Source organism: Metopolophium dirhodum, chromosome 3 (genome assembly GCF_019925205.1).
Source record: "Metopolophium dirhodum isolate CAU chromosome 3, ASM1992520v1, whole genome shotgun sequence".
NCBI lineage: Eukaryota > Metazoa > Arthropoda > Insecta > Hemiptera > Aphididae > Metopolophium > Metopolophium dirhodum.
Genome location: NC_083562.1, coordinates 9,822,587 through 9,837,636, shown reverse-complemented (window position 1 = coordinate 9,837,636; position 15,050 = coordinate 9,822,587). Strand labels below are relative to the sequence as shown.

General features: G+C 28.8%; 1 protein-coding gene across 2 annotated transcripts in view; it reads right to left on the bottom strand.

Annotated features, from left to right (window-relative positions):
- The window catches only part of LOC132941049 (ankyrin repeat domain-containing protein SOWAHB-like), a 57,901-nt gene extending 51,075 nt beyond the window's left edge, over window positions 1-6,826 (bottom strand). Inside the window, exons 1-5 of one of the 2 annotated variants that reach the window (XM_061008897.1) lie at window positions 6,517-6,823; window positions 6,386-6,450; window positions 6,111-6,319; window positions 5,866-6,031; window positions 5,556-5,690 (exon numbers count right to left, since the gene is read on the bottom strand). In XM_061008897.1, the coding sequence (XP_060864880.1) occupies window positions 5,556-5,690; window positions 5,866-6,031; window positions 6,111-6,319; window positions 6,386-6,450; window positions 6,517-6,643 (702 nt within the window). In that variant the 5' untranslated portion in view covers window positions 6,644-6,823. Of the gene's footprint in view, window positions 1-5,555; window positions 5,691-5,865; window positions 6,032-6,110; window positions 6,320-6,385; window positions 6,451-6,516 lie in introns of both variants that reach the window. The other variant, XM_061008898.1, reaches the window with a different exon arrangement.
- Window positions 6,827-15,050: the final 8,224 nt, after the last annotated feature.

Genomic DNA, 15,050 nt, shown 5'->3' with positions numbered 1-15,050 from the left:
ACACGTCACACATCATAAAATAAATAATACACTCAATAAAAATAAATACGAATTGTATTTGTAGATAATATGTAGGTACCCATTACCCACATAAAATATAGTAACATAAAATAAAATGTATGATAAACATATAAATAAATGTTGCGTTTAATTTCTCAGAAGTTATGGATTCCGAAATTACGATATGCAATGAAATTGGTTAATAATTCGTAAAAGGTAGTATAAAAGTATAACATAGTAATAGTAAAATCAGTATGCTCTGTTTGATTTCTAGATTATTAATTAATGCTAGATTGATTTAACATTTAAATATCCTCGCATTAGATCAAACATTCAAACTACATTTCCCCAAATATGACGAGTAGAAAAAAATCCATTATCTGCCGGGACAGCTTTGGCAGCCAAAGAGCCATAGTTTCATTAAAAATAATAATAATTCACTGTTCATATGTTTTTAAATTTTTTTTAAGTTTAATGTAACTTAATTGTTATTTATTGGTAGAAAGTAATTTATTAGCCAAAATTAATGCACGTTACTGTTGATTATGAAGAGAGTACCTATGTGTAGTTATGTATTCAAAGCCAGTTATGTATATAACTCCGACATACAGAAAAAAATATACACACATATCCTCGGGAATACACGTTTTAATGATTACAATGGGTATTTTTCTGTAAAAAAAAATATATGCATATATATATATATAATGTGACGGTAGCGGTGGTGTGGAGCTCTATACTAATGAATGTTACACTTTTCTCTACCCCCGCCGACCCAAAATTTCAATCGAGTTCATTAAGTCCCGCGGTGTATTTAATTAATTAAAATTATCCGCTCTAGGTGGCCATGACGTGGACGATAAATAACAGTGGCTGTGGCCCTTGCCCAATAAATTATATAAACCGAATGTTGGGAGTGGACTTTGCCATAATGTGTCACCGGCCGGCAGCAGCGTCGACGGCAATGGCAATGATGGCGTGCAGCAGTATATAGTATTATGAATAACAACGGTATATTCGTCGGTCATGTTAAACGGAAAATTTACTGGAAAGCTCATCGTCGCTCAATAATAATAATTATAATAATTTATAACAATAATAATAACGACCATGCAGCCGACTCTCTGTTTTGAATATCAAATTCGTATGCTATTAATTCGGAATAACGTACATATTATATTGTACGATGGCGGATAATAATATGATGGCAGAAAACGTAACAAGCGCTCAAGTGCGCCGACACCGGACGGAACGTCCTATATGCGACACAAACACTATATACGCGCGGGTTAGAGTAGTGGCAGCCGGTGGCAGCAACTTACCGGCGCGCATTGGGGTATGTTTTATACGGTTTGGCTTGGCTGATTTATAGCTCATCGTCCCCCATGCCCACCCACCCAGCTGGCTCTCACTGATTTCATAATAAACTATATTATATATTGTATACATGTTTACGATTTTTTTTTCTTCTTTTAACTAACCCGATGTTTATATAGAAAGGAAACCGTTTCATTTTTAATGAGAGCATTACGTGTAGGTATATACTTATACGGATGCAGTAATTTTTAGTCAACCATTATTGTGACAATGTTTTTGAGACTACACACACACCGGGCGGATAACGCTCAGAAAAAGACGAATGATCACGTAGAAATTTAAACCCTACGTACATACCTCGATGGTTGGCAAATATCCAAAAGAAATATTAATTTGTCATATAGACCCGACACAATATTAAGACAAAAATATCCAAAATGTATACATTATAAGGCACAAGCCTGTAATAATTAATATTGAGACCTCAGCAGAGTGTTTAAAAACAGTAATTTGTTTATGTTATTCAAACCAAATAAAATTTGGATTTCTGATAAACAGAGCGAAGATACCTAGAATTGACATTTTACACCAAACCAATAATAGGTTGAGTTTTTTTAAAAATTATTCTAGTATTCCTATACATAATACATCAATTAATTATTAGTTATAATATCAAGTCTATATTATGATTGTAAGTAATAGTCTTTGAATCACAACCAAATAACCAAAGTTTTTCCAAATTTCTTTTTAAAAAAATAGTTACGGACTTTTAAAAGTTTTATAAATTGTTGGTAGTTTTTTGTTACAATTAGATAATTACTAAATCAGGGCTATCGTTTGAATTATATAATAGGTACCAACTGTATTGAATCAGGTGACTTCACAGAGGAAAAAAAGAATAATAAACAAACAGAATGATATTTTTAAAAGGAAACTTTCTAGCCCATGACAACCAAATTAAATAATAATAATAACTAACTGTTTTTTTTCTTTTTAACTAATGGCAACCAGAAATAATTATCTATAGGTACTAATATTATAAAGAGGAAAGATTTGATTGTTTGTATTGAATAGGCTCCGAAACTACTGGACAGATTTTAAAAATTTTTTTACCATTAGATGCCGACATTATTATTGATGAATATAGGCTAATTAAAAAAGGGAATTGATCACCCAAAGGAGGTGCTCAAACTGGAATTTTGAGTTTTACGATAGAAATTTGTGTTTAAAAATAGTTGCCATGGGTTTTAAAGCTATTATAATAATAAATAATAACAAATAATAATAATAAATAATAATAATAATAATAATAAATCACAGATAGTGATTTTCCACAACAATTGCTAAAAATTGGGGAAGGAATTTTTCCCACTCCAAATTTAAGAGAAAATTGTGACATCCTTCTGGATGAGTCACTAGGCCAGATAGTCCATAATTTAGATAATTTAATAGATGCAGTTTACCCTGACATGAAGAAGTTGCACGAAAAGGACTATCATTGGTTGTGTTCGAGGGCAATAGTGTCACCTAGGAATGATACTGTCAACGAAATAAACAATATGATTTTACAAAAAGTTTCTGGCCGAATAAAAATCTACAGATCGATCGACACCGTCACGAACATCGAAGACGCAGTGCATTATCCACAGGAATTTTTAAATTCACTGAATCCTTCTGGACTGCCACCACACGAATTGACGTTAAAAATCGGAATTCCAATCATGCTTTTGAGAAATTTAAGCCCTCCGAGTATGTGTAAAGGAACAAGACTGCTTACTAAGGAATTAAAGGACAATTTAATTGTAGCGACCATTATTACCAGCCCGGCAGCTGGTCAGCTAGCTCATATTCCGAGGATACCGATGATCCCAACTGATCTGCCAATCCCGTTTAAACGGTTTCAATTTCCGGTGAAAATATCTTTCGCGTTGACTACTAACAAGTCCCAAGGTCAAACCTTCGAATTAGTAGGGATCGACCTACAAAAGGAATGTTTTACTCTTGGCCAACTGTGGGCCTATCACGAGTTGGATCTGCTGATAATCAATTTATTTTGCTGCCACAAAATAAAACAACATCAAATATCGTTTACAGAGAAGCTCTAACCCAATAAATTTAATTGATATATGATTGAATATTATTTTATTTTATTTTATTTTCAATATATGATTAATAAAAATTTTTCCATAATATAATTTATTTTCATTCGATACATGTTATTAAGTTCTACAACAATAATAAAAATGTAAATTGTATTTGACTTGCAATTCTTTTCACATATAAATATATGTCTATGGCATTAAAAGTTACGTTTTACGACGGATGTATTATTTAATGTATCATCTCACAATGTTCTGTTATGTTACATGTTACATCCAAAAAGATTTAAACAATCACACATTTTTAAGGGCATCGAAGTGCACGGGATCAGCTGGTAAATAATAATTTAAGAACAAAATTAATGTATGTGGTTTGTGGCTCATACCACTATAATATAAATTTTAAATTCCTAGATAAAATGTAGCCTAGATCAGGGGCGGCTCCAGCGGGGGCCGCTCCTCCTCCCAAAATCTGTATTTTTAAACAATTTTATACTATTAAAAACAAAATAACAAAATAATATCAACGACATTTTCTGAAAATTATCACTTCCCCCACCCCCAACCATGTCACTGGAGCTGCCCTTGGCCTAGATCACTTCTTGGGAAGTCTATACTTCCCTCTACATGTCAGTGAAAATCTTGTCAAAACGATTTAGCTATTTCAAAGATTACGAAGCACACATTCAATCAAACTACAAAAATAATCTAATAACAGACTACAGGAATTTTATTAGCTAAAATAAAATTTTAAAACATTCATTAAATTACAAAATGTGTTATTCAGTTAGAATCTCATCAACATAAAATATTACACTATAAGTGATGTTTTTATCCTCAAAAATAATAAAATATGAATAGTTTTTAACAATTAATTAAATACAAAATGTATGTGACATGATTTAATACATAAAGTATAATAATTAATATATTTTAGGCAGTTAAGGATTTTAATAATTTCAAATGATTAAAAAAATCATATAATTTAAAAACCTATCACTACTCGTTATTTCCTTCCCCTAGACACATAAATACATACATACATACATATTTCAAACACACATGACACACCAGTACTTAATTCATTATTATGTTTCTATAAATATAATATGAGGTAAAGTCAATTAAGTAATCTTGGTAATTATTGTCCCTATTACAATTTCAACAAATAAAATGTATTCCATCTAAAGTTAAAATAATATACATACTTACTTAACTTGTTTTATTTTATGACATGTATACTACTAACTTAGACGTCTAATTACACAGAAACCTGAATCATTTTTTATTAACGGTAAACAAAAATGATTACTTTTTATAGATATTTTAATAAGGTGTCATCTGTAAAATGTTGATATAGGTACAATCTTACAAACAATACATCTGACTTCGAGGATATTAGAAACTTAATATGGTTAAAGCTTTATATACATAAAATAATTAAAGGAATATACTTAATTTCCAAAATAATAAATTTATTCTGTAGGTACCTACTACCTACATAATTATAGTAAAATAAAAAATTATTAGGACTAATATTATAAATTTAGATCAAAACTAAAATACATAATTTACAATAAATCTTTCTGTCTATAACAATTATATACCTACATATTATTGATTATAAACATTATAAAATTATTACTATAATATTTATAATCAATGCTATTATGTAAAAAAAAATGATTTAAATAAAGCTGCCTACCTACATGGCTACATAAAATAATATCAATGACTGAATGACCAAAGACTAAACTATAATTTATAACTCACATAATATTACCTATCCGCTATTATTATTTTTTCATAATATTTTTAGTTAATACCTATATTTTATTATAAATACCCATAGATATATATATTTTTTTGGGTATTACACAATTTAATTATTCCTTAAATGATGACCTTATTTAATTCTAATATCTAAAATTAAATTTAAAAAAAATCTAAATAGGTACTAATATACAATACTAACGCAATTTAATAATGCAAAAAATTTTAAATTTACCTGAGTACATAAAGAAAAAAGCAACAAATTTAAATTTGATAAACATGAATACTCTTCATACTACATAAACTAACTTAGTAAATATGACTAATATAGAACATAAATCAAGCAAATGAATTAGTATAAATTACCTTATCTATTTTCTTCTTATTTGGCGATGGTAGTTGACTAGCTAAGTGTAAAGCATTTTCAGATGCTATCCGGTTAAATTTTTGAGTTCGGTCTTTTACACTTATCTGAGGCTGTTGAGGTTGATCGTTTTCTTTCTATACATTACATACACGCAAAAGCAAAACACAAAATAATAATGAAATAAGCTAAACACATAAACATAAAAAAGATAAGCAAAATAATCCGGCTGTGCTACTTTTAACCATTTGAAAACAAATCCGTAAAAAGAGATAACCAAAAAGAAAATAAATATAAACATTGTTTACTTACATAATTATCCTTAGAATTTACTATAACATTGTCACTTAATTCAATCAATTTAATTTTTTCAGAACTTCTACGCCTTGGAGGAACAGGCGGTGCAGCTTCTTTAGTTGGTGAGCATTCTTTAGGCGATGCAATAGGAGAAGGTGGTGGACGATATGGAGGGGGTTGTCTAAAGAATGAAATTTAAAACAAATTGAACATTTAATGAATTGTATATAACACTTTGATTAATTATTTGTCGTTCATACCTAGCTGATGGTGATACCATTGGTGATCTTTGTTGGAATCTAGGAGGGTCAATAAGAGAATCTTGAGATAATGAATGATGTACTGAAGATAAACCTGGATAAGAGGTTAGTGAAGTTAGAGAAGAGGCTGTGCTCATGGAGGGTTCTAATGATAAGCCAATACAACCAGCTACTCGAAAGCGACGTTTAAGCATTAAATACTTTTCTCCCTAAAAATTATAAATAGTTATCTTAATAGTTATAATTATACAAGAATGACTAAATTGTTGTATTACATCTTCTCCACAAGTAACGGTAGCCACAGTATTAACAATTTCTTTAAACTGATGTCTTGCTTCAGCTAGAAAACAATAAAATTTTAACTAACTGTAATATTGTTATAATAATTAAAACAGTAAGGATTTACCTCTATTTTGTGGATTTGTTAGAAAATATTTAAAGTGAGTCACTAGGTCATGATTAGTAACTCTACCATCGTTCATAATCATGAAATCACGGACGGATTCCAAACTTAACTCATTCGGAACGGCCATAATCCCAATATAATTTTACTAATAATATAACAATCTAAAAATGAATTTAAATGTATGAAAAATGATATGAAAATTACAATGTAAATTGCCAAAACACAAGTCATAAAGAAGTTTAACACAAATTTCAACGCAGATAACTACTAAAATTATTTAAATTCAAAACAATTATTAAATAGTAAATACTGATAACAAAAAAAAAGACAAGAACCCGTTATCAATTTATTGTGATAATATGATGGAATCGGCAGACTACATTATGAACACCGGAACGTCCGTAACGTACGTCATGGTTCGTACATCCATTCAGGGGTTCTCATATCTCATTTATACAAAATAATATAAAAATTATTATTGAAGAATTTTTTATTATATTAAAATCTAATAATGTAATACCTACTGATTACCTAGTATACTAAATTGAATGCTATTTTTTTTTTTTCATTGATGGAAAAGAAGTTAAACAATCAACGCATTAATAAAGGATTTGTATACAATATTATACCCGATTAATGAATAGGAAAATTCATAGAGGTATAATAAGGTAGGTAAGTATAACTTAATATTTTATACAAAAACCTAGTGACTATTCACAACTTACCTGATCCTTTAAAGGGCTGCGAATTCCATCTGAAAATAATATTAATGGTTTGATCTTTTCAAATAGTTTTAGTTTCTCCTACATTAATTTCCATGATACCTAACAACCAAAATACTCAGAAATAAATGTATCTATGTAGGTACAGTCACGCAAAGTCAGATATATCTATATATACCCCATGTCTCCACATAGTACAGTACGTGCCTACGTATCAAATACTAGCTATACCTGTCTAAAAATATTTTATAATAGAATGCATTTATCAGAAAATAGGTAGGTACTAAAAATTACAAAATAAAAATTTGAAGTGTCCGACGATTCAAACCTTGTCATACAAAATAACTACCTAGATACCTAGTTCTTATGTTATTCAAAACAACTAATTGTCTTAAGCTACAATTAATGATTTATACTGTCACCATGTACCTACGTCCTACATAATTACCTATATAAAAATAATTAATTTAAAATCCCTTTAGGTAAGTATAATATTAATAATTCGTCATAGTTTTATGATTTTTATACTATGAAGTATGCTCATAATATATTATTATATTTGACTATTTTGTATTATGTGATTATTATTATTAGAATAGCCTAACAAATAACTATGGCTTAGGTTTAGGTAGGTATTATAATGCCTTATATAATAATATATTGACACCACTACTCACTAGTATACTGTACCCATGTGATAATCCTCTTCCCTGTAGGATAACACACTTTACTACTTTATACTTAGGTATACAAGCTATTCTTTAGACTTAGGTAATTGTTTAGTATATACGACTTTACAATTTTAGATTTATACAACATGAACAATAGTTGACAGTATACAATATACATACTAACATACTTACATGTCCCAGTGTCCTACCACTTATAGTACCTACATATTCATATAGGAACCTACAGCATGTTTAAGTCCTCTTTAGGTATTAGGTTGAAGGAGCACCCAAGTCACATATTTGGATATACATATTATATTATTAGGAAGTAGGAACATCGCTCATAATATACTATATACATGGTATAATATACAGAGTGATCAATTTAAGTGCCTACAATATTGACTTTTAAAAGTTTCAACTTGTTTGGGAATATTTTTTTTTACATAATTTAAGGTGCCAGATGCTATAATTATTCAAATTTCCGCAATTCTATAAAATGTTAAAAATTATATTTTATATTTTAGGTGCCACCTTAGTTATAATACTTTTCCACTAATCTACTGCCCGATACCTATGTAGGAGGTTGATACGTTGTATTATATCGAAAAAAATAACTTCACAGGAATAATTCTCAGACCTTGTAAAATTGTCAGATTTTGATAAATATTTTTTTATTTGAAAGAAGAAGACTTCCTACACGCCTCATTGAACTCTGATTTTTATTTTATTTCAAATAATGGTATAATATAATTTGTAAAAAAAAAGCTTAAAGTTGTATTATTTTTGAAGACAAATTTTAAAGTTTGAGATTAAAATGATGAAAAACGGAATTTAATGTGAGTTATAGAATATTACCACCTATTAGTTTAAAAAAAAAAAAATGTTTAATTTGGTTGATTCTACAGAACAGAACATTATTCCCGTAGAGTGTATTTTTGTGGACATAATTACGTTGGCATATTAATCATTATCGTAATATTTTTTTATATTTTTGTTTTTTTAATGATAACATAAATTTTTTATTTCATATTCCGAAGCAGAATATTATTCGGAGCATTTCAACTCATGAAGATCAAATTTCGGACAAATAGTTAATTTGTTATAATCATTTAAAGTTTCGATTGATCGGAGTATAATGGTACTCTCAAAATGTTGTCCACTACTCCACTAATCTAAACTTTAAATACTTATAACATTATAAGTTATAAATAATGAACTAATTTACTGTCCAAATTTTGGTTTTAATAGATTAAAATATTCCTAATCATATTCTACATCGGGATATGAAATGAAAAATGTATGGTGTTGTTCAAAAAAGTAAAAACTTAAAAAACGATAACGATAATAGAAAATAGTAAAAATATATTATATTATCTTCAGAAATTTTGTTTTGAAATGACACAATAATTATATAAAAAGAATATTTTCTAAAAAGTTCAAACTTTTTGAAATAATGAGTGGGTGAACTTAAATGGATCACCTAATGTAATATTATATTATATGATTAAGATTGACTTGGTTATTATTAGTTAAATCAGTTCGTCCTAACTATAATTACTTAGCAAAAAATGTTGACAATTTTTTTAAAAATATATTACAACTATATTATTATTATGTGGTGTATTGTACGGATAAACATATAATAACAATTATTGTTCTACCTATATCCATTTTTTTAAATTTAAAAATGGATCCACGTTTCACTGTTTCTGGTCCTATTTTTGTGTGATTGGGCATGTGTATACTTACTATTTTTTTTTATACCAGTAGCTGTTTATGGACTAAAATTGAATCAATATGTTAGAAAATAATCAATTATGTAGTTTTATTATTATAATTATAATATAATATCTTTATCCCAAAAATATTTCCTACCATGTTTGTTTCGTGAAAAAATCTGTTTAAAAATCTTATAAATAAAAAAATATCGTTAAAATGAACATAAAATGTCCGATGAATACGTTTTTTAAAATAAATTCAAATACGGTACGTGTACTTCAGAATTTATTTTTTTTTTAAGTAGAACTTGCACATATTATTAAATTATGTAATATATTAAGTAAAATATTTTTTATATTTTATTTAAAAATAGTCACTAAAAAAAATAATATTATGATAATATATTAGTATATATTCTATATGATTTTATTTAAATATCATTAAAAAAGTATTACAACATTATACTGAATTCATTTCGACTATTGTTCTTATTACAATTATCATAATTCTTTACAAATGTTTTACAACAATCGGTTGTTGTTATTACATACCAATATAATTATAAAAGGTACAATGTATTTTTTGTTTTTAATTTTACGGTTTTATTTATATAATGGTGTATTGGTATTAACCTGGTGTATTATTGTAAACAAGCAGGCGATAATTAAATATGTATCTATTCTAAATACTGGGTACCTACGGCATTGCTATGTAATATCTGGAATACTGGATGTAATATTTATAGTGGGTGGTAGGGAAGGTATGCCATGTGAATTACCAAAATAATAACTATAATTTAAAATATCGCTGCATTATTATATATGTAGATATTATAAAGGTATTGTAAAATCAAATGTAGAGTGTAGACAACATAATATTATACAGTAGGAAGCGGTATTATTATACACGTAACGGAATCAGGAAATAACTTCATTACAGGTATTCATATAAAAGTATCTATATAATATTAGGAATATTAGGAACATGTTAGGAAAAAAGAACTGAGGAATACTGCTGAATACGATTCTGCTGAATTTGGTTTTAACTTTCAAGTATACGTGTACTATCGTGTACTATCAAGTGTACCTCGTCATTGAGTAGGTTATAGCTAGGTCACTATAATTTATATTATATTAAATTTGAATTCGATGATAAATTATTATGGGTACACAAGAAATCACTCAAGTAGACGTGTGAATTAGTATTATTTCTGAGGATAGTTTATGTTGTATTATATTTATCTATATATAAAAATGAGTGTATGTCTGTCCTAAGCGGCTGGACCGATGTTGATGAAATTTGGTACAGGGATAGATTAGAGCAGAAGATACGCCAATTTAAAAAGGGAGAGGATCAAACACGGGTTGCATCAAAAAGCTACATCAAAAAGTGTCTAAATATTTTGAAAATTATAAATATTTAGGGAAAATATCAAATAGTCTCATCAATTATTCCTCTATGAATAAAATTATATAAAACAAAATTCATTATTTCAAAAATGTATGTTGTGTACATATTAACCTTATCATATGTCCCACTCCCAAATGTGACGACTTACTCAAACAACAACAACAATAACAACACATGATTTTAAAAACTATATAAACTCCGCTCAGTTTCTATAAAAACCAATCGACTTAAAACAAAAATTGTCAAATAATAAGTTCAATATTCAACAGAAAAATTAATAAATTTATGTAAGCACTTAACACATATTTAATACTATTGTATGTATGAAATATTAAGTATTTAAGTTTATTTTTACTCTCCTCATTTTATACAAAACAATACTATGAATATTACTAAAGATTAAATAAACGAGTACCTACCTATAATAAATGTATGACGTATTTATTGGTTCTACAATAATTCAATTTATTAGTTTATGCCGTTAATAAAATGTATGCCATGTAAAATATGGCTCGGGCGAGGTAGCTGGGCAATACCTCTTTAAATGATTTATGAAATATGTCTCTATAGAGTCCTGTATGGTATTGAGAATGGGCAGAATGGTGACATATAAGAAGATTAATTAAGTTATTTTTAGAATGTAGTACAATTTATGCGTGGGACGTTGTTTGTAAAATATTTCAAATGTTTAGAATAAGTAACTATACCTAACTATTCTTAAATGTTTTGGAAAATAAAATTGATATTATATGCAGCTGAAAATTATTAGTGTAAATAATATGTACTTACAACTAAGTACTTGGTAAGATTATTAAACATTTTTTTTTTTAATAATTACTTACTATAGTTGTTAAGCATTTGTTATATTATACTTGTTAATAATCGTAAACTTACTCTAAGTCATATTTTATAATATATAATTTCTGATGTTGAATGTACCGTTCGAATTTTTAATAATTGTATAACCGTACTAATATTAATACAATATATATAATGTTCACAATTTCTATAAACTGCAGATATGTTGCTTCTGTCACATATTATGAATATTGAATTATGGTAGATGTATAATGTTTAGTATAATTAATGTACGTTTGATATTTGCATAATAATGTAATAATGATAAATCTATATCATCGAAAGCCCAAGTGCCCAACTGGGTAATAGGACATAGCCACAATAAAGCCACATAGGTAGGTACATTGATATTATGCATAGGTATAATAATATGTGAGCTTAATAACGTAAACGGTAAGAAGTAAGAACGCGTTGTTGTACCTACAATATTAATGGTTTTGAATTTTGACGTCGTAAGAAGTCTATTTTCGTATAGATACTATTACATAATATTATATAGTACCCCCTATTGTACCTATTAAGTATTTTACCTACGCATTAAATTCGTTAGCTCGGTCCCCGGATATCTATTTAAAGGTTTAGTGACCGCATTGTGATGGTCGAAAATATATTAATAATTGTCCTAACTCCTAAGGCTAAACAAACAATAGGAAAGTGGTATAATAATATTAAAACGGTCAGTCGCACTATTTAAACGCCCCAACGTAAAACAATATAATATATATTGTATGCAGTGTATGTGAAACAAACGCATTGCGGAAAACACTACACACACGAACACATATAAAACAGGTGTTACACACACACAATCTCGTTTTCAGGAAATTCGACCGCTTTTCCCATTCCACTCAGGAAATGACGGTACACGGCAATTCGATTAAAAACCGTTTCGTACAGAAGCTTTTATGGACCGGCTTGTTAAACAGAGTGCCTACGATCATCTATGTGTTTTCGGGTAATGGATATACAGTAGTTTGTTAATTTTTTTTTCAGTATTGTTTTGTTTCAATTCGAAAAACCTGTTCGTTTTGTTGTTTAACCTGTGTAACGCATTTTTTATGTTTTATGGACAAACGGCGGAAATTTGCGTGGATTACCGGCAGTACCTATATACTGTTATATAGTCTGTGAAAATGGGGTGCCGTTTTAAAAAGAAATAAAAAAAAAAGGCGAACAACACAGTTCTGACAGGAAAAGGACATTGACAATACTTCAATGGTTATAGAGTCCCTATTACCCATTTTGGTAGTGTCTTATACGTCCGGAAAACGATATTTCATTTGGTTTCAAATAAAATTGTCTGTAAAACACTTTTGGGTAAAGTTGTTCCTAGTGTATTATTAAAAAAAAAAAAGAAAACGCGTTTTGATTTAAAACATACTCATATTTTAAAAAACAAAATAATATTATGTGTTTAACAGTATAGGTGTATATTATACCCGTCCACACATATAAATATGTATATATTTGAAATATAAACATATTTAACGCATGTATAAATTTGTATCATGATATAAATGTATTTAAATTTAAAAAAATGTTACTCAAGTACCTACTGAATACTAGGTATGTTATAATTATATATTTCAAATATATTGAAAAAGTTTTCCAATACCCAGTATACTAACTATAGTTATATAGTTATAGTATTGTATATTAATATATTATAATAATAATAGTCTAGATTAATTAATTAATCAAACGGTTACTATGTTTAGCATTAGCATATATACTATGCATATTGCATACTATTGAACGCATTTTATTTATGTTTTTTAACCTAGCATTCTAGGAAGTAAAGTAATTATTATAGAATTGTATTTATACATATATATATATACAGTGGCGTAGCCAGGTATTGAAATGGGGGGAGGGATTAAGTATAAATTAAACCAAGTTTTTACAGTTTTCGTAAATAAATAATACATTTATTTGAAGGGAAATTTCAATGTGGGGGGGGGGGGGGGGTAAACACTTTAAAAAACCCTGGCTACGCTACTGTATATATATATTATAGTTATTACGTATTACTTATATTATGCATATTGTATAATAATATAGTATATGTAAAAACAAAGCATATTATACGTACGTATATGTATCTAAAATCTAAATACATATAATTATAGGCAAACAACAGTTGAAACTTTTGAAACCACACGGGCATAGCTGTATGCCTGTATGTTATAAGTTACGTCTTATAGACTCGTTTTGAAATTTTAACACGGCGCTTATACATGATGTTATTTTCGGTAAAACGTTTTTGAGGTATAAGAAATTTCGTATAACATTATAGGTAAGTACCTACTCAATTCTATAGAATTTTATCCGAGGGCTACTCGCATCTCCATAACATATAACATTGTACATAATTCGTACAGACATTATACACATATGCTCAGTTGAAAACAAGTTCGGTGTGACACATATGGTACACGTACTAGTGTACTACACAACATTCGTCTTCGCCCCCCAAGATTTCAGCCACCGCCTCCGTGGTTCGTAACTGCAGATACGATATACGTCGCGGCGTCAGATAGTACGTATATATAGACTATATAGCTAGTAATAATGGTAGTAATATTACATGGTATATAGTCGTCAGCATCTGACAGTCGCTGCGGCGTTGCTTGAGGTGAATATTTACAACTTTACTCGGGAAAATAAAGAGTAAGGGAGATGGAGAGTGTTTCCGTCGGTCCGCGATATGGGAACAGAGGTGGCGGCTATAGGTTGGGCGGAATAGACGATGGAGAAGAAGACACCGCGACGAGATGGAGAGTAAAGTATTATTATTATTAAGAGTTAGGTACCGCGTATATATACACGTAAATTCGTAATATACTTATACTCGTATAATATAATATTACGAGCAGCGCACCAACATGTACCTATACATTTATATACATATATATATATATATATAAGTATTCATGTTTAATACGCATATGGAAGTATTCGTCATATATATATATATAACCTGCGTATAGGTACTTCTGTATATATATATATATTGTGTTATAACGGTAGTAACTGCAGGCGGTAGCGTGGTGTATTTTCATCGCGTACACTACATTATAATGTTGGAAAGTACAACGGCAACGTTGATAGCCTAAGGACGCGCGGGCGGGATAAATAAAATGTTAATTAG